Source organism: Ammospiza caudacuta, chromosome Z, assembly GCF_027887145.1.
Source record: "Ammospiza caudacuta isolate bAmmCau1 chromosome Z, bAmmCau1.pri, whole genome shotgun sequence".
In the NCBI taxonomy this organism is placed as follows: Eukaryota; Metazoa; Chordata; class Aves; order Passeriformes; family Passerellidae; genus Ammospiza; species Ammospiza caudacuta.
The window spans coordinates 43,013,212-43,039,751 of NC_080632.1; the positions used below are offsets into that span (position 1 = coordinate 43,013,212).

General features: G+C 38.3%; 2 protein-coding genes across 3 annotated transcripts in view; one reads left to right on the top strand and one right to left on the bottom strand.

The window, feature by feature from the left end:
* The window catches only part of MRPS27 (mitochondrial ribosomal protein S27), a 70,327-nt gene that overhangs the window by 35,297 nt on the left and 8,490 nt on the right, over positions 1-26,540 (bottom strand). Inside the window, exons 1-2 of one of the 2 annotated variants that reach the window (XM_058823378.1) lie at positions 7,419-7,553; positions 5,520-5,597 (exon numbers count right to left, since the gene is read on the bottom strand). In XM_058823378.1, the coding sequence (XP_058679361.1) occupies positions 5,520-5,597; positions 7,419-7,482 (142 nt within the window). In that variant the 5' untranslated portion in view covers positions 7,483-7,553. Of the gene's footprint in view, positions 1-5,519; positions 5,598-7,418; positions 7,554-26,540 lie in introns of those variants that run through there. The other variant, XM_058823379.1, reaches the window with a different exon arrangement.
* On the top strand, positions 7,486-25,107 carry PTCD2 (pentatricopeptide repeat domain 2; the record flags this gene model as incomplete). The annotated part of the gene is made up of 10 exons (XM_058824399.1): positions 7,486-7,663; positions 10,139-10,231; positions 12,482-12,611; positions 13,387-13,504; positions 14,822-14,900; positions 16,260-16,351; positions 19,060-19,173; positions 20,576-20,650; positions 21,414-21,527; positions 22,904-25,107. Coding segments are annotated over 10 exons (1,218 nt in total), but the record flags the coding sequence as incomplete, so codon positions are not given.

Sequence of the window (26,540 nt, forward strand, 5' to 3'; positions counted from 1 at the left end):
AATCAACTGGCATAACAGGAAAATCTGCAAAGTCATCATATAACCTAGAATACAATATATGTCCATGAAATCAAATTCCATGTTCTTAACATTTCCATTTTAAAACTGTATGGAAATAGTACTTTCAAATATTGTTGAACACTTTAACAGAAAATAATGCATGAGAAAATTCTCAACATGATGATCCTATCTTTCTAGAAAAAAAAGGGTAAAAGAACCTACTCCAAATTGGTATAACTAATATAAGTCACCTAAAACAAAAAAATTAGCAGGTGTCCTTAAAATTCCCACATGCTTTCAAGCCTAGCATATGCTGGACAGTGCTTTAGGCATGGATTTTTATTTTACCGTAAAACAATGAGACACAGAAACATGTAGTACCATATTGATAAACCTTACAGTCACAAAGAGCAATCCAAAGAAATCCTGTCAATCAAATGGGGCACTGCGCCAGTAACTAAGTAGCTTTACAGCATTCTGCTTCAGCAGTCATATAACAGTATTCATCTGACCATGCAGGAACTTAACTTCTGACTGTCAAACAGGCAGCCAGCCATTGCACTTAATGAATTAATTGGAAGCTAAATTAATTTAATTTGGAGTTTTAGCTTTGTACTGTTCCTGAAAAATAAAGGTTATTCAGAAAGAGTAAGCTGCTCAACATATGCCTAATGTCATCTGTTTGACCATGAACTGACAATATCAAATCTATAAGCTTTAGAGACTTCAACCATGCTCTTTCTTGCTATTCTCCTCCATCTTGAGGACCAGAAATCTAACACATTCCCTCTGCAACATTTGGAACTTGCTTCCTCCTTTGCAACTGTTACTCAGTGAGTCACTCCTTTGACACTTCTCAGTAAAGCCCACAGGCCATCCTTGGCCAGCTGATCGGCTGGTTCGTTTTACAATTAATTTTCTGAAAAGGTCAATCTGCTTCCACACCTCCCATGTGTGAGAGAGGCAGAAATCACAGCACTACATCAGAACAGACTAACCCTTCTACTCTTGCAAAATTGTCAGGGGCATAGCACTGCATCAGTAACATACTCTGTCTGAGAGATGCTGTCCACAAAACAAGTGATATCCCTATTTATTACTTTTAAAACACCTGTACCACAATGAACACTGGAGGGTACAGTTTTAACAGAACGAATGACATTCATTATAGGTAATCTGTCAAATTACAGCACATGGATGAAGTTTTCAGTAAAATGACAGAGCCATGACTTGGAATAAAACAATTGACTCCTAGTCTGTACAACGCTGTTGTCTGCCACATAGCAGTATTCCTTGTTTACTTAACAGCTTTTCTCCTGAACAGTTCTTCAAAACACAAAATGAGCATTTATCTTCTGGCTGAGGAAAGGCAAATTTACCATGACCATGAAAGCAAAGAGAAATTTGTGACAAAGTTAGTAAGGCCAGTATCAGCTTCTACAAAAGACAGCACCAAGACGCTAAAGTGATGTGGGCTATCAAGGCCATGTTACACAAGATATCCACTAAAAAAAAAATGCAATTTGTTTAATGGTAAAGAAATTTATATGGGAATATCTTTACAGGAAGTGTGTGTAAGTGCCTTTGACTCTGTATTACCCATCTCTCCAGAAGTCACAAAGGTCATGATGAAGCACATGGGTAAAGGCACAGGGAGCATTCCCAATAGTGCTAGAATTTAGAGAGAAGGGATGCTGTGACCAACTCAGCTTATCCAGGTCAAAGCACCAGGTAGGTCCTTGCCTAAAAGAAGTCAACTGTCATTCACCATTCTTAATCTCCATTTTGAGACAGCTGGAAAGAAACGTTTGCTTCAAAATCTGCTATCTTTGATGATACTGAAATGTGGACCTGAGACTCGAGAGTTCATTTATCTATTCCACAACTCTTTTTGTTATGCATACCCTCCCAAAGCTAGAAGGTGATCTCTATGACCACTCTGGGTCACACAAGCCCTGAGCTGAGCATTTCTTTTGTCTAGGTGCTCATGAAGATAAAGAGCCTGCTCTAGAAAACACTGACTACTTTAGCAGAATATAAACCAAATAAATACAATGCCATGAATACAAGATCACAACACTGTTAGCCATTATACAACAGCATCCTCTGAGAGATTTCACACATAGAATTTTAATGGCTGACCTTTACTGCTGCCTACAAAGCTGAAACTCTCCATCAGATTCACAGTATGGAAAGCACTTACCTATGAACTCCATATAAACATTAAACACTTATCTATCATCTCCAGTGTAAGAGTTGCAACAAATGGGCTGATTAAATCTAAAACAATAGCAGACAAAAGAAGATAATGGAAAATTTAGCTTTGTTTGCAGACAAGTTGCGGTTTCTGCAGTAGTATTATTACAGGAATTAATTGCAATGAGTAATTATTTCCTAGCTTGTTTTCTCTGAGGAACATCTAAAACCAGACTTTTTTCCTCAAATTCATAATTTGAAATAATTCAGCCACCTTTTGTAAATCAAGTTTGCTCCTTAAGTTGCTATTCAATAATCAAGATTGAAGTTTCTTCTTAAATCATCCTGACAGCAGTACTAGAATGCAAGAATGTGAATGCCCAAGTCTCCTAGCATTGCTGACAATAAAACCTGAGTGCTTACACTGTCTATAAACCAAGCCAATATTTTAATGGCCAAATCAGAATCCTATGCACATTTTAACAGACGCATACTGCAAATGCTTTTGTCTGGCTCATCAAAAAAACCACTAGTCTATACAAGCTCTCATATATGCATCCTAAAAGTACATTTCTACAAGATTAACTCCATAAATTTAGTTTCTCTAAAACTATATTACTGCATATTCAAGAATTAATGAAACAAACCATAAATGTAACATTAGGTCACTTAATTTCAGGCCGTGACTTCATAAAGGTCTCTATAACACTGGTATATGAGACATCATGTTCACTTTTATTTTCATTGGTCCATAGAAACTTAGTATCTTGTTGCCTGCAACAGGGTGGTTGAGGACAATGACTCAGAAAATACTGACCCTCACATTCCAAGTCAGTGGTTATGACTTCTAATACTAGTTTGGTGGCCTAGGAAATCATCATAGTTTCAGTTTGATTCACAGTGTGTACCTATCCACAGAATGTAGCCAAATCAAAAAGCAGCACATTATCAATATGGAAAACATCTGGTTACCATGTAAGGTCACTTCTATTCCACTTATGCCCTTGTATTCTTAGAAGTGGTTCACTCAAGACAGTGGTCTGATCCAGAGGTGGGAAATGATGATAAAACTGAGATGCAAAGTTTACCTGTCCTGGGAGTGATGGGCAGAGCTAATACCTTAACTCACAGGCTAACACTGGTGCTATAAAGAAAGCCTTGTTTTATTTTAAAGACTCAACTAAAATATAAAGGCCAAGGCAAGCACTTTGCCTTACAAATTTATTTGTTCCACATTTATCTTTATTTTCACATAACTGGAAAGAACAACAGCTTTGTACTGAACAAGGCTTTGAAGGGAAATTATTCATGTCTTTAAGGGCAGCACCGCCACCTGGTGTTGCAGATGAGCCAATTTAGGTCCTGTGAATCTTTCTAACAAAAAAATGAAATTTCCTACCTCACCTGCATTCTGCCATCCCCTGGGATTCTAATTTTCTTTGTACTTCAATTTTGTTAAATGGAATCCAAATTACTTCTAGGCAGCCATCTTCCTACCAACAAGCAATTTTCAAATTCCAAATTAACACATTTTCAATTCCTATCTTCTTGAACAAAAGCATTTTGGTACACAAAATATAGTCTTGCCCTTTCCCATACATTTTTCAACCATAAAGTTTGCAAAACTCATTCATACCTGGATTCTAAACTGAGGTTACAGTGAAGACAATAAAGCATGTCTTACATGGACACAGTAAATGAGTCTGTGTCTGGGATAGCACATCACTACAGCAGACAAATGGAACTGACTTGAAATAAAAAAATACTTCTTTTGCCCTTAAAAGTATCTTCACAACATAGTTTTGCGTAACAACAGTTCTAAAACAACATCTGAAACACAGAAATAAAAGAGCATTTCCTCAACACAAGGAACTCACTCTAGCTATAATCACTAGTTAGTACAGGCAAGACTCTATGTACAACCAGACAATTGACAGCTACAGAGCTGACGTCTGCAGGGCTGTCTCCTCTCTGAAAATGCTAATACAGCTGACACCGTGCTAACTTGTTTTCTCTTTTCTGTGAACACAAAATGAAAATGCAAAGCAGTTCTTTGAAAATCATGGAATAGACATCTGCTCTGGCTCAAGACCATCAGCAGAAGAGCAGCAAGAACTGTGCCTGCCAAACAGACACAGAAGGTCTTGCCAGGCCTGGAGAAAGCCAAACATAGACTGTACCAGCACCAGCACAATGGTTTTTTTCTACAGTGGATTTCTACTGGCTATGACACTTGCCAAAATAAGAACTCATTTTCACCTGGAGGTCTGACTAGTTCAAATGCATTGCAGGGCACAAATCTGTGGCTCCAGCCCAAAATACATGGCATGAGCAGTCCTATTGACAGCAAAGTGCTACAAGGTATTAACAGTCTCTGCAGGATCCAAGCTACATACATAAGGACCCGCTGGCTGTTTCTCATCCATGTAGAGCCTAATTCCCACCTAAATGCTCATAGGCAAACAAAGGAAACAAATTAGTGCATATAAACCAGACTGATTATTTTGTCTGTCCTCCTGCCTGACAAAAGCCCCTGAATTTCAGCTGATGATTCTACTTACAGCGTCAAACTGTGTTGCAAATAACAACCACAGTTCAGGGGCCCAGTAATGAAAACAGACTATAAATTATGGAGTCTCCAAATGTATGGTACAAAACAAAATAAAAAAAAAAAAATCCATCTTTAGCATGGAAAAATGCTTTACAAGATGCTTTGTCTTTAATGTAGTCACCAAAAAGACAGTGGAATGTCATTTCAAGTATAATCTAGACAAATAATTTAGCTATAAAATTTGCACAGCAGATCTCAGTACCATGTGTAGATACAGTTTAACATATAACTTCTTGAAAATAAGAAGTTTAGCTTCATTCCCCCCTCTTCCTAAAAGAAAATAATTTATAATTCAAGAAGAAACTGCAAAACCCTGAAGAAAATTTCCTCTTTAAAAAATGTCTTTAAATATGATTGTCCGGTAATACTTCTAGAATAGCTTTTTTTTCACACTGCAGTACTGTTAAAACAATGTCAATGAAGACATCAGTCAGAGACAGTCACACACTTTGGATTTTGTGAAAGAAAAAAAATAGCTAGTAGAAACTGAACATTAAGTAAACAGGCAAATTCTAACTTGTTTCTGTACTACGGCTTTGAATATATATGACAAATTTTTAAGACGTTGAGTGCTTTTTGATATAGAAGCTCAGAAGCATATTGTTTCATACTCTTTTTTATTTTGAAAGTCTTACAGATGCAAGGTAACCAAGAATGAGCTCAGGCTACAATTAATTTGACAAAGTGGAGACAAGAAACCAACTTTTCTCACCCAGGCTATGCTCCTCTTTTTTCCTCTTTTCCCATTTTGAGCTATCCACATAGGCTGAAGAAAGAAGAGATCTTCGACCTAATGAAGAGAGAAAACACTATGTAAGCTGGGTTGCTTACACAGCTCTACACAAACATTTTATTAGGTACCACCTTCTTTTGTCACATTTACTAAGTGGAATGCATTAACTGTCTTTACATCAGTAACTACTAATCTAACAATTCAGATTCTTTATATGTGAATCAACCATTACATTGTAATATTTAAAACTGAAAAGCTTTCCCCGAGTCTTTTTTTTAAGCATGAAACATGTATTTCCAAACCTAAACTCCGTATTCAAGAAAATAACAAATTTGTAAAGGTAGAAAAAACCCTCAACAATAAAAGCAACTTCTTTGTGCCACAGACCCTTTACATCAAATGCTAACAATTAGCTAAATGTAGATTAAAAACATAAGCAAAAAGAAAAAAAAACCCACACAAACATGCTTTTCTGCTGTTGCTGAAGGCTATTTCAACCTACAAAGGCCTGTCTCACTGAAAATACTTTCATTTTTATAACTGCCAATCTTCCATCTCCTATGAACTGCAGACTCACTAAAATGTTAGTGAAAGCTCTTTCCAAACACTCTTTATACCACAAAAACTGCTCAAGACGCTGTGCTAGCTTTTGAAACAAAATAGAAAATGCTTCAGCTGGAAGAATTTGTGTATCAGTCAGAGAGATGATAAGGTCTTGAAAATGCATGAGGAATACCTGGATAAAACTCGTTGAAGGAAGATACATTAATACATGCAGAAGGTCACAGGAATTAACGTTATTAAATAAGAATATTTTAAAAATAGATACTATTATGCTACACAGAAGTCTTAGCAACTACTTCAAAGTCTTTATCTAAACATCTTACTGCTAGCACTAAAAAGTTTCATTTTGGTTGTTAAACAATTTTTCCTTCTTATCACCTTTCTGACACACAACTTTACCCACGCATCCTGTACCGAACACCTCATGAAACTATCATCAAAAAGATTCAGAACACAGAATTCCACAGTCAGACTACAAAATTATGTACAGCACTTGACCAAAAAGTTAGAAAATAATAATTTTAAAAGATATTTCTGGTTGGTTGGTGGAGCTTCCTTTAGCATTCTCCTTCTTTATGTTGACAGAAGAGGCACACAAAAGATTCAGGAGTTTTGGTGTCGCAGGCTTGGGGTCTTTTATTGCCGGTTTTTTCTTTCAGCATAAACAAAAAGTCATTCATTCATTCATTCACAGCTAGGGATGCCACGAGCAAGCTCGAGGCATTCCAGGCCTTTTCCGCAGCACAGGCCCCGCGTGTGCCAGGCCCGGAGCCAGGGGGCCCGGCCGGGCGGCGCGGCTGCAGCTACCGGGACGCGGCACGGAGACACGCGCGCTCGGCGAGGGCGGAGAGCGCAGCAGGCACCCACCGCCGGCCCACTGTGCCCAGCCTTACGGGGCTCAGTCCTTCCCCAAGGTCAGCTCTTTGGCTTTTCCAAAACACCAGCCTTGGTGGCGCCTCCGTCACCACCGGTACCAGTTTTCCTGAACACGCACTGCCGCGGGTTTGGCGGCCTCCCGCACAGTTCCGCGTGGCTTGCCCTAATCCAAAAAGTCAGGTACTACCATGTCGAGCCATGAAACCGGCTCGGGGAATGACCAGTTAAAAAGCAAATTGCGAACAGTCTCCTGCACTACATACTAGCCATTAAACGTCTTCTGAGCTATCTCCAAATCCACACGTGCACATAGATGAAGAAGGAAAGGTGAGTGAAGTCCCTACGCAGTACCCCGTCCCTGCTCATGCTCCCCACCGCAGCCGGCGGCAACCACGGCGGCCAGCGCCGCGCCCCCCAACCCGCCAGCAGCGCACCGACCTGGGGCCGCGCCGAGGGCGCTCCCGCTGCAGAGCACGGCGCGACGGAGTACGGGGGCGGCCATGGCGCCGAGGCCGGAGGAGGCGGGCGGAGGAGCGGAGGGGCTGCGAGCGCCCCGCCCCGCGGGCTCGGCCGGGAGATGGCGGCGGTGCTGGCGGGCGGCTCCGGGCGGGCGGCGCGGGAGGCGGCGCGGCGCTCGGCGGTCCGCCCGCCTCCCTCGGGCGGCTGGGGCTGCGCGCCCGCAGGTACCGCGGCTTGTACGGCGGGGGTGGGTGCCGGGATGCCCGGCCGAGGCGCGGGGCTGCCCACTGTCTGCGAAGCTCCCGGAGTACTGCAGTTCCCGGCAGGCCTACTCGCCGCTGCCGGCTGTGTGCCTGACGGGAGCTGTAGTTCCTGAGCGGGTGCCCCGCTCGGCTCCGGGTGTTGTGGCGGGGAGCGCCGCGGATTGTGCTGCGGTGGACAGGCCGAGCTGGCGCGGCAGAGGTGCAGCCCGGAGAGAGACGGCGTCACAGAATCGGTGCAGCAATCACATAATGGCCTAGCTTGGAAGGGACCTTAAATATCATCCACTGCGAACACTGTGCTGTGGAGACACCTCCCACTAGACCAGGTTGCTTAGAGTCCCAGCCTGGCCCTTAGCCTGTCCAGGAATGCTAGATCCACAGCTTCTCTGAGCAGATTTTTCCACTGTCTTACCACCCTCCCAGTAAAGAATTTCTTCTTCATCTCTTTCCTAAACCTATTCTCTAATCAAAGCCTTTGACTCCAGTGGAAGGCCATTCCCACGTGTCTTAGCAGTACATGCCCCTGCCTACATTCTGCTCCTGCTGTCTTGCAGGCCCCACTGTAAGGGTGCAGTAAGGTCACCCCAGAGGTTAGTGTTAGTCAGCATATCCCCTGCTTGTTACTGTCAGGATATGACATTTAAAAACAAAACAAAAAAAAACCACCAAAAACAAACAAACAAAAAAAAACCCAAAAAAAAAAACAAAAAACCCCAACAAACAAATAAACATGCAGATTCATAAATGCGTATCTTTTCTGGGAGGATGACAGCCTTATGCATACCCTGGGATTCAGAGATAAGGAAAAAGGGGTGCATGGAAAACAGGTGTATGGCACCATGCTCCTCAGGCCCTGGCAAGGCTCCTGCCTTGCTGTGCCAGCAGAGCTGAAAGTTTCGCTCAGGTTACACCTCTGCTATACCCCTCAGAGACATGGAGACCTCTCTGTCTTGAATGGAGTTCTGCCCATCCCCTTCAGGGACTGGCCATGTAGAGGGTTGCAGTGTGCCTGACGCTAAGCAGTTTGGTTGGTTAAGTTCTCTGGGATAGTCTGCGCCACCTGCACATGCCAGCTCTCATATCCATCTCCCTCTTTTTTCCTTGGCAGTCCCTTTGGTTTTGAAACATTTCTGTAACACAGTAAGTATGTGTCTAAGGAAGCAGTACAATTCAGCAAACTGAATTCAAGAAAAATAAAATTCTGCTGCCCTAATCTCTCTGTTGACACTGATAACTGATTGTCCATGATATGTGATGTACTAGTTCCATCCCAGGCACTAGCATGATTTCTTCACCACCTTTGGAGAGGCCCATGACAAGAATGGTCTTTCAGTGCTAGACCAACAGAGATCTGTGGGAAGGAAATGGCAGTGTAATACAGGTCAATTTCATGCTGAGTAAAATGTATTTGTTTACCCATTGGAACTGTTTCAATTAAATTTAATGGATAAATGTGCCATTTAATGGATTTTTTTTCTTCAGGTTTTATGAAGCGTGTCATTATCATGCTTCACTTGCTTAGAAAACAAGCGGTTTTATTTACATGGCCAGTTATGTTTTCCTAGGGATATGCAGAATGAAAATAAGCAACCTAACTCAGTTCAATACTTGCTCTTGTGCTTTCATGGTTAGAATACTTCTTTATAAGCTAAAACCTTAAAATATTAGATTGTAACAGTGTAATCTGTTATTGTGACTCTCTCTTACTAAATCAGTGGTTTCAAATAAAAATCCTCTGGACACCTGTTTTTGTGACAGCAAAAACTTGTCAAAAACTTTTGCATGATGCTTGTTTTAAAGCAGCTTGCAACACAGTACAAAGTCAGCACCCAAAGTTAATTTTGACATTCTAGACTCAGTGAGTGTCTTACCTCTGACATCTGTACAGCAGCAGAATATTACTAGGTCTCCAGGGTGTTACTACAATGCAAATAATACACTTGTTTTTATAAATTAAAAAAATAAGCTTTTTGTGACTTCCTACTGCATTGGGAGCTGCCAGAATGTTTCATTTTATAGTAGCAAGGACAGCACTTGTAGGGTAAGCAAGTTGTGACACCAGTAAACTGTGGAAAAACAAAGGAAAACAAGACAAATCATTATAAAAGTGTAAAGGAGGGAGCAGGAATTTTGTGCAGAATCTTCTTGTACCTTGGCTTAGTGGAGAGGAATGTAGCCTCTACTTTTTCTTTTGCACATCCAATAACTAGATACTTCTTCATCCTTGTACGCATAAGCTTTGGAAAGCTGTGACATATTTTTTGGGTTGTTTTGTCAGTGATGTGAGTAACTGCAGTTTTTGCAGTCTGTTTTTTAGTGTCCTATCCCAATGGTCGGGCATCACACAGTTGTCCGTATTTCATACATGCTAGGTTCTGTACTATTAAATCACAGTGTAACATAAAACCTGACCTTCCTCTTTTTTTCTTATGGCAGGGAAGCGGTATCTGCTAACAGAAGAAGATATAAAGTTACAAGAATTTCAGCAGATGAAGGTGGCGATTAGAAATGAGCTTCATGGCAATAAAGGTATACCATTTATTTCACCACTTTAGCATGAGTCTTAGGAAACAGGCAGTCAAAGTCGTAATAATATCCTCAATTCACCTAATTTAAAGAAACAAATTATGTCTTCCTCTTGCAAATATTATGTACTTAACATTGTTGGAAGATCTGAGGCCTTGTAGAATGAAATGTAGTATTAGTTATGCTGTGTTGAGAAGCTTTCATGTTTGTAAGGTGTTTACGCAAGACCTGAAATGTTTGTGCCCTCACATTTCACACATTGTATGATAGTCTAATAGAAAAAACTATTTCAGTCTACAAACCTTGTTTCAAGTATAATATCAGCACAGAAAGTTAACACAAAGCTAAATAGTTACCTTACTATCCAGACAAGGGCTTTCACAGTAAATTTTTTTTAATTTACTCCCTAAATTTTGCCAGCATCTTTTAATTTTTTTTTTTTTTTGCCTAATGTGAATTTTCAGTTGTAATCTGATTCCAAATGATATATGCTACTCAGAATATGAAAAACAAATTCAGGTTTTCCAAATTAATGTCGGGGCAGGATCAGTGGATTTTTTCTGACCTTGTAATGCTATTTAAAATATATACAAATTTCTTTATTTTAGAAACATAACTATAAACATGAAGCTGCCCTTGTTATTTAAGAAAAGCAATGTAAAACTCCTGATTTATTATGCGTGGGTGTGCTAGTGATACAAATTGAAAACTGTTCCAAAGGTTGTAGTTAATTCTAAGGCAAGAAGAGACAAATAATCGGATCTACTTTTATATAACCCACTCTTCTGGGACAGAGAGGGAAGTAAAATCATCCTGATATTTTTTCTATATTAAGTAGAATTAAAATTTTGCAGGTGTGAGTCAAAATATCATTATATTTTGCTGGGACAATGGTATACTCATGTCGTAATTTATTCATCCTGTACTTGAGAAACACTGAAATTTCTGCTTGGGATCAATCATTTCTCCTAAAGCAGGTTAATAGAAGCCAAATATTTTGCTTTATAGATCACAATTGACCTTCTGGTTTTGTGCAAACTGAATCCTTTGAAAACTAATGAAAACATTGTTCCAAGTGCCTATTTGTCTGTATGTGTGTGTGGTTTCTGTATTGAGTGGTTAATGTTATACTTGAAAGATGAAAAGAACTATGGCTAGTAATAAACTTTATTTAGAAATTTAAGGAAAATTTTATACAGAATGTATAATAGCTATTATTTATTGTTGTTGTGAGGCAAGTATTAACTACAATTATCTTACAGTAGTTACAATAGTTATACTAGTAACTACAGTAGTTATACAGTTAGCTAGAATAATGTAAATACAGTTCAGATGCCAAATATTTTTGAAATTCCTGAACACCTTTGAACACATCACAGCCATTATATGTGCATACTTGTACATATACGTTTGTCTGGCTTCACAGGCTTCAATTCTGCATCTCAGTCTTGAGTAAGGACTTGTATTTGCATGTTGCCACAGGTGTGTATTAGGTCACTGTAGTCATTGTTCTCTGGTGCCCACTGTGCACCTCTTGTGCAGGTTACTAGCTTGGGAACAGCAGTGACCCAGCAACTGCTGTAAAAAAGGTCATTTCCCAGCCCAAGATGGTGGCAGTACCATGAGAGGAATGGAGCTTTTAATGTACATGTGCTTTTAATCTTGTGTACATCTGAGTCAGAGGCCTGAAATTACCAGCTGAAGGACTGGTCTTTCTGCTTACTTTGTCATAGGAAAATGTGCTGGATAGAAAACCCTCTGTTTTGGAGGAGAAAGGTAGCAACTCCCAAGTTTATGGCTATTTAAAGAAATAGGTAGATTATGTGTGAAAGTCTTTGTGTGTTCATCAGCTATGAAGGAATTTAAGTCTTCTGTCTGAACAGTATTGTGTAGAAGTTCTTACGGTCATTTGAATGCTGAGTGGAAATGGTTTTGTTTGCTTGCTTGCCTTTTAGAAAAAGAACATAAAATGTTACAAACCTTTGTTCCTTGTTAAAACTTTTGCATTACCTGATATGCTCCGTAACATATATAGTGAAATTAAGTTCACAGTAAGCATCTCCTTGGTTTTCTAAGTCTGACATGACTTTATGGGGACGTATTGGCATGCTTGTCTGTTAGAAGTTTTATGGAGTTTTCTTGGTGAAAAAACAAGAGTTCTGCTTCACTGAGTCTCCATATTTCAGGTACTAAGTATGTAATGCAGGTAATAGAATTGTCTATAGACTGCTGCTGTATGTGTTTTATTTTCAGATCAATATTTTAAAAATATTAAAGAAAAACTAAAGAAAAATGGAATCATCCTCAGAAATGAATTAAAAAATTTGCTGCATTTATGTCAGAATTCATCTGATGTGGAACTAGCCAGAAAAATTATTTACAGGTATTTTTAACAATCCATGTAACTCTCTTTTTGTTTTTATCTTTTTGCTTTTATTAGATCATTTTAGGCTATGTCTGCAGTTGAGGTCTTGCCCTAATTGCAAAATGCATAGTTAATCCCATGATTTAAGGCTGTATTTTTATTTAAATACTTTGGATCTTCCAACCCTTTAGAGACTTTCAAGTCAAAGGAGAGTTAATCTGTGGGAGCAAAGTGGTGTCCTACTGTATGGTGAACCAGAGAGAAAAATTATCCCACAGCTGTAAGGCAGAGGTGCTCCGGGGCATTCCAGCCAAGACATGCGTGGTTATAAACTGCCCTGCAACCAGTAGTCAGCAGCAAAAGGTTTTGTGAATGGAAATTTTCCTAGTAAGTATGATATAGGGACTTAAAGAAAAAAGTGAAATGCTTTATCTTTAAAGTTTAGCACTTACTGCTGCTAAAATAAACTGCTGCCACTTCCTTTGCACTTGTTCCATGAATAGAAGGTGAAGTAGCTTGGAATTTTCAAGGCAGAGACCCATTCTATTATTTATTCAATGAAGGTTACTTTATTGGTATAAAAGAGATTATTTATTACCAGTTAATTTATGTGTTTGTTCAAAACAATAATTTTCCTTGAAATTTATTTCCTGTTATCTATGTATCTTTGGCTGCTGCAGCTAGAAAAGTGTGCCTCAGTCATTGCACCTACAGATCTTGCTGTATATTTAAAGCTGTTCTCCCTTGGCAAATTCCATGCCCTGTGTGATTAATTTTTTAATCTTTCCCATAGGTACCATGAACAGAATAGAATCAGAGCCTTACATAATTTTAAGTTTGGGCCACTCTTTATGAGACTGTGTTATGAGCTAGACCTTGAAAGACCTGCAGTAGAACTTATCAAAGATCAGGTAATTCCCCTGTATATATAGTAAACATATTGTTGATCTTATTATTAGTCAGATATGAGTAATGGTATGCTACACATGAGTCTTGCATGAGCTGATAGACTTGAAGATGTGTTGCAGTAACAGAGATATCTATGACATTAATTTAGGTGTGCAGATTACATGTTTTTTTATGTTAGCATAGTAATTAAATGTTTGTTTGATTGGTAACTTTATTTCTGTATAACTGCATCATTTGAATAAAATTTAAGTTTAAAGTATTGATGAAAGAATAATTACTTAAATGAATACAGCTGATGCATGATGCATGTTTTCCTGCATCTTGTGTTGTGTTAAATCATTCTTGGAAATGAGCACTTGTAAGTTTTTCTATGGTAGTCCTCTGAAATTCCTTGGATTACTTGCACTAACAGGTTCATCCTGTTGCTCTGTACTTCAGTCTCTCTCTGAACACTATAGAGGTGATATGATACTCATCAGCTCAGAAATTTGGCCATTTTAGTGCTGAAGGAACTGAAGGACTTGTTTCTGAGCATTTCTAAAATTCTGTGTGCGCTATTATGCAAGATAATAATCAGGCCCAGTGCGTGCAATAATGTTGTGACTTCAAAAATCTCTGGCAGCCAATGAAAATCTCACTGATATTAATTCATTAAGGCATGAGATATGTCTAGCCAGAAATGGGAGAAGCATTGCTACTATTCTTAAGTTAGGCATGTATAAGAAAGTGTATATGTAGTTTCTATTATGGTTTGAGTTTTTTTAATTGAGATCTAGATCATTAAGACAGGAACTGCTGTACTTACAGTACATAGTAAGTGGTAGATACAGTTTGAGTACCACTTCTCCAGATTCTGCTACAGAAACTCAATACCTCTGATATATTTTGTCTATTTAATTCCTTTCTCTTCTGATACTGTTACCATCATCACTATTGCTCTTATACTGATTATTTGATATTGTGATTAGCAAAAATTCATTCCATTTCATGGTGGTGGTACTTCACTCCAAAAGACACTGTTCATCAGCTGCAAACTATCAGTGATTTCTGCTTCCATTGACTTAGAGGTCATTTAAAAACATAGGATAGTGGGACTCTCTGGGAATTTTCTGTTTCATTTTAGTGAGCTTTTGACCATAATGAGTCACTGGTATTTTAGACATCATTTGACAGAGAGACAGACAGGCAAGGAACCCAGAGAGTTAAATGCTGAACTTGTAAAATCAGACTTATTCCAGTAGGAAGACCTGTTAAATGCTGTGCACAGTAAGACTCTTCACTGTCCTGATTTTTTAATGCTTGCTCTATTTCCTCTCCAGAATTTGCATGGTTTTTTCTCAGACAGTACATCATTCCATATTTTGATGACTATGTTGTTTAAAAAGGGCCATTTTGAAAGTAAGTACTGTATTTGCTAAGGGAAATTAATTTTGGGGAGGATGCTTCTCACTGTAAGTGGTACATGTGTGTATGTGTATATATATATATATATATATATATAGGCTGATTTGTTATGGTTGTAAATGGCCAAACATCATGCAAATAACTGCTGTGAATGTGTTGCATTATAGTGTGTAATAAAAATGGAAGAGTCTATTTGTTTCATATTCCCCACAGAATTCTTGCCATTTAAGTTCTACAGAACTGCTGTTATCCAAGAGAGCTTTTTCACCCAAACCCTCTTCACTGAACTGTTACTTTTCTTTACTTTGTTATTTCCCATAGCATTTTTTCTTCTCTGTTTAAAACCTGGTTTCTGTACCTGAAAACCTGTGCCTTTGGAATGTTAATTTCCTCAACTATTTTTTTTCTCCATGCTGCATTTGTGTCAGAGCAAGGAAGAGTACCTTTTTACTTGTGTCCTCCCTCAGAGTCGCTACTGCAGTGTAGAAGTCCAATGCTTCAAATCAGTTTGGCCTGTATGAAGACAAGGAGAAATCATCTGACCTAACTTAAAAGACTTCCCTTGAGAAAACCTTAAAGCTTTTCAAGCAAATCCCTTTATTTGATATTTGTTGAACACATAACAGCTGGTCTCTTAACATTTGGCAAATTTGAGTCCAGCAGTTGTCCTAAAAGTTGCAACTTGGCCACTGCAAAAGAAACCTAGATCAGCACCTAAACACAGAACCAGAGGATACAGTCTTAAGCTCCACCAAGGAAAATAGAGATTGGATATCAGGAAAAGGGTTTTTACAGAATGGGTGGTAAAGTATTGGAATGGTTTGCCAAGGGAGGTGGTGGAGTCACCATACCTGGGTGGGTTAAAAAAGGATTGGATGTGGCACTTGGTGCCATGGTCTAATTGAGGTCTTAGGGCTGGGTTGGACTCAATGAACTTGAAAGTCTCTTCCAACCTTGTGATTCTGTGATTCAGCATTGTGAAATGGACCACGTGACTTAATGAGGAGATGCTATGTAGTTGGCCTACAGTGGTGGAAGCTTTCTGGGCAGTTAGGAACAATGAGAGTGGCTTTTTCAGGTGTATAGAATTTAGTTTTAGATTTTCATGTAAAAATAATGGAGGAATAAGGCCATGTGCTAGTGTAAACTGAAAACCTCTTTGCTAAATTGGAAGAGGTCCAAATGACCATGCATTAAACTTTTTGAATTCTTTAAATAACAAATTTCAGTTTGCATTCATATTTTCAAATAAACTTATTGAACTCATACCTTATTGACTTGTTTCTTCTTTTCAGTTATGAGAGGTACAGCCTTAAATATATGAAGTGAGTAACAGTAATATATTTTTGATAGGTGCTTTGGAAGTTCTGGTCGAAATGAAAAAACAAGGTATACCTTTCAACAAAGAAACCTATCTACTTGCAGTTGCAATATGCTATAAACTGGTAAGGATTATGAATGAAGAAGTGTTTGAAATGCCTTCTCTGTCTCTCCCTTTAGATTTCAAATTTTGGATGTTTTTGGGTTTCCCTAATTTCCCTGTCATGATTTTGTATCCAGTGCAAGTATTTTAAACTTATATATGTAAGTCCTAAGGTGCTTCATCGTACATGATATAGTGCACATACATTGTTTCCCATACAAACTAATGTGACAAAGCAAATCTCTAAAAAGTTGCATGGACATGAGCATTAAGAAACAAATCTAGTGCAGCCTTTGATTACCTTAGCGTATTCTTTCTCTGTGATGTTTGCATCTCTTCAGTATGCTGTGCTTCAGCCTCAGTATTGGTTTTATAGTCTTGTTTCCTTAAGGCATATACATGACATGTTCTATTTGCCAGACATCCCCCATCCATTTCTCCCCTCCCCCTACAAGCAGTCTTGTAATTTCACTTTGTAATTGTACACAAATTTGGCAAGGAATAGAATTGTAATCTGTTCCCTACACGCTTACTGAAAAGGGACAGCTGAATGGAGAAAAGAAGCATAAATGAATGCCTTTAGGTAAACAGACAGCCCTTTGAGCTTACCTGTATGATTAGCCCAAAGAAAAAGAGCTTTAGCTTGGTAAGAAATTAGAATACGTCAGTTATGTGAGTGTTTTCTTAGAACTGTTTCCCTTTCATAGCAAAGTGAGATCCCAGAACTTTTTCTTTTGATCTTCCTCTCCAGGTTTGAGTCAGTTCTGCAATACCCTTTTCCAGACCCCTCTCTGGGTCAGAAAAAGGGTATTGAAATTTTAATATGAATCTTTCCCAAACTTGTTTGGGAAAATTACACCACTAGACTAAACTTCCTCAGGTTTCTCAGTTAACCATACAAGGAAACTGAATGCAAATGTGATAACAAGGAGATAGCCTAAAAAGGTACCTCAGCAGCAGTTTTTGTGGTTTTTCTGAAATTCTCAGTTCCAATGAATTTAAGCTGCCTTTAGGTCTATTGTAACTTCTTTCCTAAAATGTTTGCAAGTTTTTTTAACATGGCCTGCAGTTAGAATGCTAGATCCCAGGTACGTCCTACAGGAATAGGTTCCCAAGGCTTCTTTTTCTTCTACTTCTGGCCCTACATATATTCTCAACAGAAATCTGGCCCATTATTACTGTTGATGAAAAGAGAGGGGGAGATGATTCTACTGTGTCACCTGGTTGAGTTGAATAGTCACAATAAATTTGTGGGGCTTTTTCACTAAGATAAAATACTATCAATAGGGAAGTAAGCTGTAGTAACCCTTTATGCACTAAATAGGATTAGGTGGAGCTCTTTTAAAAGCTAATCTATTGGCTCATCTCTTAGGAGGAGGAGGAGGAAAAAGGTGAAGCTCAAACTTGCTTTTTCTCATGACACAAGATAAAGCATGTCAGAAAAAATCTTGAAATTAAGTGTCTTCAAGATGTCGTACTAAAATAATATAAATAACAGTATTGGTATCATTAAAAGCGTTGCTGGATTTTTACCATTCTTGGTTTCTTTTGAATAACCTTGCCAGAGACCAGTACAGAAGGCTTAAACTTAGATTATTTCCAATGGATAAACAGAGGAATTAATGTTTAATCTTTGCACAAAGGTATTTTTGAGGTCAACTCTGAAACACTTCTTAAACTTCTGGTTTAATTCTCTGTAAGGCACTGCCATATTCTGAGGTAACAGCGGGAAAGAGCTATAGGCCTTTTGATGATAACAAAGTATTTATGTAATAATAATCAATCTTCTGGTGATCAAAATGTTTCTAAATTTTCAAGGAACATATTTTGAACCATATTCTGCAGGAAGACACTATGTACAGAAATCAACACCTCAGATTTGGTGTTGATTTCTGTACTAGCAACAGAAATCAACACCAAATCTGAGGACTCTTATCCATATTGGTGGTACCAGTTGTTACCAAACATTCCTGCTGCCAGCTTTTAGGTTTGACAGATAGTATTTTGTTTGGGGTCCAGTCAGTTCCACTTGTGATTTCCACTCTCCATTGGTTTGGAGAGTCGATAGTTTGAGAGGTAGCACACAGCTTAACTCATTGCCATTTAGTATTGCCTGTTGAAAATTCCCAACCATAATGGAAGCCTTCTGTGTTGGAAAAAGGCAGATGTCTAAGCTGTAATATTAGAATATATACTTTGGAAGCATTTTTCAAGAATTAATCCTTAAGAGAGGCTCAAAATGGCTAAATGTTCAAATTCATTAGTTTTCTTTAGTGGAATGGTACTTAACAGTTCAAGCGTAGAAAATGTTGATTTTGAGTAACTATCTAATGTAGCTTTTATAATTAAGTAACAACAAAAATTAATATTCCTTCCTGATTTAGAAGTTATTTGAAGGTGAAAATGAAAATATCTATTTGTTTAGGATACTGTTGGGGCTGTTTCATCTGTTGCAGAAGCCCAAGGAGTTAGGGCAAGGTGTAGTTGTTAAAATAACAGAAGTTACTTTTACCCTCCTGTTACCTCTGTCACTTTGAATATCATGTTTTTATGTTGTGTTTCTCAAAAAGAGCTGCACAGAATCTGCTTGGTTGGGTTCAGATACATAGTGCCTTTGTAGTTGTACAGTATGTTGACTTCTGAATACTTTCTGAATATGATGACAGGTGCTTATAGTTCTTTCAGGTAACTATAGAAACAAGCACAACTTCCTGTGATATTTCTATGCAGGGCAGCCCAGAGTCTTCCAAAATCTCTGCGAGACTGCTTGAGGAAGCACAGCTAAAAGGTGACATGTTGCCACTGCGAGCATACTGCTTTGCAATGGCAGCTGCTCTCAAGCAGGTATGGTATCTTTGTTATCAGTTGTGCCTGGGGCTCTGTAGAGAGATACTCTGTAGTTGTAGACAGATAGTGAAAGGAAGCTAACGTGGAGAAAGCATAGCTATGTAATAGCTTCAAGTATTGGAACTTTTAGTCTCCTGAATTAGTAGGATTGTACAAATTGAATATGGAAGTTTCTAAATGCAAACATATGTCTTGAGTGTGATGCACACATATTTTGTGATAATACTATTCAGAACATTAAAAAATTATAGAGTGAGGCCAACAGGTTAGGTGTCACCATGGATCTAGTCCTGCAGATACTGCTACTTAGTGGTAATTTCCATTAAATAGAATTTAGATGATAATTTAAAGTATTTGTGCAGTCATCTCTTTTAAATTATTGTCTTGGGAGGCAGACTCAAAGGCTTTGATATGTATTTCACTACTGCCAGGGAGGTGGAATTTCTCAACAATATGTTTCTGCCTGGGGAAGTTTTGCTTTATCTGATATGCCTAAGTACTGGTATGAAGAGGCTCTGACATAGCACAGGGTGAAAAGTGGAGCAGAAGAATAACTATTAGGAAATTCTGAAGTTTGGAATAAAGTTTGGATTTCCTCTGCCATTAATTTGTGTATGCAGGTTGGGTATGTCATGATCCTTCTCTGTTTCATGTTAAAACAGAGGTCAGAGACACTGGAAGTGCTATAAATTTGGTCTTACTCACAAATTTGGATGAATGAGTAGAATTGTTAAAAGTTTCTATGCACTCTGTGGTCTTTTTTGCTCTATCTGTGTGAATGGAGACACTGAAAAATAGAATCGTTGAAATAAATTTATTCATGGGCACAATGGCATGATAATATTCTGGTTTTGCAAATGGAATAATGCTCCACATTACATTTAATTGTTCTTAAGGCTGAATGAATTTTGACAGCAGTCTTTGCTATAAGGATGTTTCTTGATCCTAAGTAACATTGCTTGGTCTGGTAAATGTCAGTGTAACATTTAATGTCCATTCAGATCGTTTGATGACATAGATACAGTATTGTAAATATGTACGTCCAAAAGGTTAGAAGGGCTGGGCAGGGTGAATACACAGAGTAACATATGCTGCACTTCATTACTCTGACATGTGTTGAACTGAGCATGTATGTAAACCTTCCTTCCTTTAGGTGATCTCATGTTCAGTGGTGGTTACATGTGACAGACACACACAGTACTAAAGAGCCAGATGACATGGGAACTGCAGTGTGGGGTACTCCTTTTGCAGGCTGGGTGCTGTTTGGTGTCTATGGGTCTTGGTAAAGGGGTTCTAGATGTGATTTATTGAAGAGTTGTTAAGGACTGTTGTTTTTCTGTCATTGTGCAAGTTTCTGACACGTGTGACTATTTTTATATTATTTATGATTCCTTCCCAGAACGATGTAGCACAAGCCAAATTTTACTGTTCCCAGATAATGAGAACAGAGAACAAACTGTACAATAATCTTAAAGTAAGTATGCCTGCCTTGTATTAAAATTTTGCAGAGTATGCTACACTGGCCAATAAACTCCCCAGTGCAAAGTAATTGAAGACCAGCCTCTTACTAGCACAGGCATATGTTGGTAATGTTGCTGAGCTTGTTTTTGAGCCAACAAATTTCTGTCAGTTGGATGACTTACATTCTGAACTGTTAACAATCTCCACCCACTTTTTAAAATCACTTCCTGCCATAGGTGGGAATGTAAAGTAGACCAATCCTACATGTGTGAGCATAGACCCATGAACAACTTCTAGCTATGATTTTGCCTTTCTAGTTCCAAAAGATTTTAAAAACCCAGCTCTAAGTAAATGCTCTGCCCAGTTTAGGCATCCTTCAGCCCTGCACACCATACCCACATATGTACATACAACAATTTTTTTCTTTAGTTGTGCAGTCTACAATCTGAGAGAAAGTCTGCATGTGCATGTGTAAGTGACCTCTAAACTATGGTAAAAACCACTTTATTCAAGAGCAGGTAGTGCAGCTCCATCAGAGGAGCTCTGCCTCAAGCCTCACCCTTCCTTTCCAGGTCCCACCTGGTAAAAAAACCCAAACATTTGAAGAAATTGATCATTCCATCTCTTTCTTTGCAACGGATGGTTTTTTCTCAGTGCACTGTCTAGAAATGAATTTTACCCAGCTTTGCTTCATGTCTTCCTCAAACACTTTTGTAAAAATTTGCATTCTTATGATATGTACTGTTTGTGTGGTTTGTTTTTATTTTATTTTTAAGGTCCTTGTCCAGCTCAGATCTGGTTTGCTTAAAGAAGTAATAAATACATTAGAGGCAGCAGTGGAAGTAGATACACCTCCTTTTGTGAAAAGAACTGAGTTTTCTGAGCAGGTGGTAAGTATACAGTGATGAAAGAAGGTTCACAGTACTGAGCTGAGCCATGACAGTGGTGGCTCACCTACAGAACTTCAGGTGCCTGAGTTCACCCTGCTCTAGTTGTTTGGGTTCTGGTGCATGCCAAGGCCAAAGCAGCTGGCTGGCTTCCTCTGCTCTTAGCTCACTTAGCTCACTTAGCTGTGAGCTTCATTTTTTATTTTGGATCTTGCTTCTAGAAGCTCATTTTTCATCTGAATGTAGGTGACACTTTACCTGGTGGTGTTAAATGATTTAATCCCTTGCCTCCTATGCTATTTTCATTTCATGTGAAATGAGAATAAAATTTCTGGTAACAGTGATGTTGTTAGGTTGGTCATACATGAATGACCTATGATGCTATAAAGGGAAGTGTGATAAGGGAAACAGTAGCTTTGCTATTTAACTATATGTTACTGTGAAAACTGGTTTTTACAGCCTTAAATAGTAAGAAGGCTTCTTCCAGAACACATATGAAGCCCTTCTCAGTTTGTCAGCATTTCTGCTGCTTTTCCCGAAGCTTTTTTAGTACTTAATTTTGGATATGCCTATAGAGCAAGACATTTTAAGACTGTGTTAATAATTAAATACTTAGTCTTTCACTGCTGTCTATTAAACAAAATTAATAACTGAGTGCAAAATAATAAATATTAGGAGAAGGGGAGGGCCAACCTTTCAAAACATAGCCCCTATAGATTAACTGCTGTGTTGAAAAGAAATTCTTTAAGCAGCATTTTGTTTTGTAAAGTCGTTGCAATAAACATTGCATGTGTTACTGTTGTATTTTGACTTTGCAAAATTTTTAGCTGCCAAAAAAAGCCTAAGTATTAGTCCTAGCTGCCCCCTTCCACAAGATATTATTGATAATAGTATTTTTAAGGGATTTACCTAATAATTGAGCTCATACTCTTGTGTATGGCAAACAGAATTTCTCAGTCTTCTATAGTCTGAATTTTATGGATTTGTACTGTACTGTGCATTTATGAAGATACATCATAATAATTAAAATTGTGCTGATCTGGAAAGTAGATTCCAGGAAGCAATTATGTTTCCTGGATTTAAATAGAAGATAATTGTGTTTGTCTGTACTAGGACTGAAAATAGGATTGTACAACTCTGAGGAAGTTTTAAATCTAATAAACTCTCTTTAGTAGATAACCAGTGCCTGTCCACCATTTTGTGGTGATGCATAATGTACTTCTCGTAAAATCATCATCTTATGAGTCATTGCCTTAGCCACCTATCTTACACTGTGTGCTTTTTTTTTTTACTATGAGTTACTGCTTTTCTTCAGTGTGGTGGTAGAATGAGAGCTCCACTTGCTGAACTGTAACAATATGTCATTTTCTCTTCCTCAGCTGGCTACAGTCAGGGAAAAGATGGAAGAGAGCCCTGACCTTTCTGTCAAATTAGGAGATATTTATACAAAACTACAAGCTTCAGGACAGATAACCATGTGCACACTGGAAGACATGCTTTTCCAGATTCCTAGTTCAAAGAAGACCACTGCAAAGCTTTTAAATCAGAAGCAATTGGGCTGTCAGGGTACTAATCCACTTTGGTCAAATCTGTTGTTAGGATAGCTCAGTATTTGATGCCAAACTGAACTGCTGATAGTATCTCTTATAATCCAGGTTCAAATAAAATGTCTTGTCCCTTTCTACACAGTGGGAATTTTAAGTTGTTTGTATAAAATTTCTTTTTAAATACTGATCATGTAGCTTCCATGTTTCAATTTTGATCCTAAAAACAAGCTGCAACAGTGGGTATTTGTGTGTTGTTCAGAAATGGGAGTGATAGAAAGATTTGACTTTTTCCTTAGGCTTTTGTATCAGGATTTTCCTATGCTAAATATTTTGGAAGGGAATGGATGGAAATGAGCAAAGCAAGCAAAATGGTATGAGTATCTGACTTGACTTCTGTGGTTCATGAGAAGAAAATTTGGTCTTCATCAAGTTAAATGTTCTGACTAAAAGGATAGAGGCAGGCAAGAGTTTAGAGCATGGAAGTGCTTGAACTGTTAGCTCAAAGTCCATAGATCTCAAGAGAATCAGGGGGAAGCATGCATCTTTTGTTCACTTTAATATCTTTTTATTCTAAAGAAATATATTAGCATTTTTTTCCTATCAACTGGGATCATGGAAATGCCATGGGAATTCGCGTGGTAACTAATGGGTTGTTTTCTCCCTTGAAGGAGATTCCTGATCAAAAGTCACTCTCAAGAGTGAGTGACAGCACAAATTGCTTTCTTCTAATTTTTCTGGTATTCAGATTCCTAGGATAAGCCAATCTTGATGCAAATTTCCAACTAATTCATAAAAAGTTTTTAGAGCAGTTACAATCACATTTTTTAGCTATAATTACACCATCTGCATAGTTTACCCTATTTTTGGATTGAAAAAAAAGTACAAAGAAGCCTTTCTTTGTCCAGTTTTAATGACTCTAGATCAAATGTGCTGGACTCTAGCGTTAAAAAGCTGTTTGTATCTGTGAGTCCTGTGTACCCAAGAATCTGAACTTACTCACCATCCAGAATAGAAGGAATTGGAAACAGATATGCCTTGGCTAACATTCATGTGCCTTTGGGTGCCTTTGCATGTGAAGTGATGAACACATTGATAAAAGAACTTGGCAGCCTTGTGAACTGACAACTAGGTGGAACTCAGCTTGATACTTGCCAGCTTGGGCTGCATTATCTCTCCTCTACCTTCTGTTTTTTATTTTGTCTCTGCTCCACTCAAGCAAAAGTCATGGCTCAGAGTATATTTTCTGTGAATAAATATCTTCATCTGTATCACTGAAGCCATTGAGACACCGAAGAAACAAGAACCCATCCATGCTTCAAAATAAATGTGGCTTCAGGCTGTGGGATGCTGCCTTCTGAAGCTCTAGCTCTGAAACTTATTTCTTTTGTCACAGTGTGTCTTGTTAATATTTAAAATGTACAAAAACTGTTACAAAGTAGATGGAATTTCATGCAAGTGAAGAATAATATGAAGTGTGTATCACACTTCTGTGATTTGTGTGTACCCTTTTTATGATTGGTGGCATAAAGTACTACATACATTAATCTAAAAACACAGCTATTACTTTTTCTGTAATATTGTGTAGTATGTAATTCCACATGTAGTTTCCTTTCATTGAAAATTCATTCAACAGATGTAACCCTTGAGAAGTTCTCAATCTTTTCTCCACAAATAAATTTAATATGATATTTGTAAAGACTGCTTGCAGTGTAGCAAGGATTAGTGGTAAAAATTTTAATTACTGTTCAGTTTACTCTGTATGGACAAGAAAACTGTCTGGTGTCATCCAGTACAACTGGGACAGCTGTTGTGTTGAAAGTCTATAAATGCCACATTTTTAAAGACAGTTTGACCCATTTAGCTCTGCATAGCAAATAAATAAGATCAGTTCTGTTTAATTTCCTAACTTGGCACTTTAAAACTTGTATTAATTGCAAGAAATTGTAACGTCCTAGGACTTTGCACGTGTACTTGTTCATTCTAATTGTTTAGCTTCCTAACTAAGGCTGTATCCTACCTGCAACTGAAGTAATCATAACTCCTATTAAAATTGTCAAAATACTTGATGTTTTCCTTTTTTTTTTCCTCTTGACTACTTGTTTTCTTGAGATTCTTGTTTTCTTGGGGTTATTTGTAAGTTGTTTTTTTTTTTTAGAGAAATAACATCTTTGTCTTGAAAAAGAAAGGAGATGCACTTAGCTAGCAGTACTTCAGAAGAAAAGGAAAGCAGGGATTTAAGATTAAAGGATAGGTTCAAAGAAACACACATAAAATTCAGACAATTAAAATTAGAATATTGACTGTTGCTTTAGAAGTGTTGTAGAAGACTGCTAACATTTTCCCTTAGGGAAAAAAAAAGCTAAGGTAGTTCTAATATTTATGCAGCTGGTTTCCAGCTAAATCTAATTTGTGTTATACAAGTACCAGAGTCTGTAATTTGGGTAATCTTGGAATTGGTGATTATGTATGGATTCATCTTTTGGTGCATCAAGATTCACACTGACTTTTGTGTGGAAGAATCTTCAGTCTGATGCTTAGTTGAGTGTACTTAGGTGCAGTTGAATCCTGGTGTCCCAACACCCAGGATCAGGAACCCAAGCGTGTCTAAAGATGTAGGGTTTTCTGTGAGCTGTTTAGGTGGCCTGAAAAGGCCCAGGGATGGCCTTGAAGAGCCAACGCTTCAAAGGACGAGGAGAGACTTCTGATCTTGTCTCGGTCTTGGTGTTTATTAATTGTTTATCTAAAAGATTTTCTTTCAGCCCGACAGAGGTCTGCACAGCAAGTCAGCCATGGGCACACTCCCCAAGCCCCGGGGCGGTCACTTATCTTTATACTCGAAGTTACGTGTACAATATTTATCATTTCTCCCCAATACCTTCTACCCTTATTAACCGGTGCACTTTTAGTAATGACCAATCCCAAAGTGCCACCACCACCACAGAAGATGGAGGCCAAGAAGAAGAAGAAGAAGAACAGGACACGCCCCAATTCCTCCATCTTACTTCTTTAGACCCCCCTGTACCAAAATCCTAAACTCTGTGTTTTACACTTTAACTAACTTATCCCTTCACCATTCACCCAGTGAATTCCTCCCAGTCCTCATACAGGCATCGTCTCCTGTGTAGGATCAAAATCCTGCCACCAGACACTTCTGGCAACATTCCAGGATTCCCGAGCCCCCCAAGGGTGGTCTCGGCCTCTCTGCACCTCCATCCTGAGGTGCTGAGATCCCACATAAAGATAAGCAATTACTTAGGGGTTTTGCTGGATTAGCATGGCTGGAATGTCAAGGGCTAAGTTGCTAGACTTCCTTTATGGAGAAAGCCTCAGAAAATAGGATGAGTAACAATTCCATTGTCACTGGAATTGATACTCAGTTTTATCAATGATGAACCTTGAACTCAAAAAGAAACCATTCTTAAACTAAACTAATTTTTTTATTTTTTATTATTTTAAATAAATGCATTTA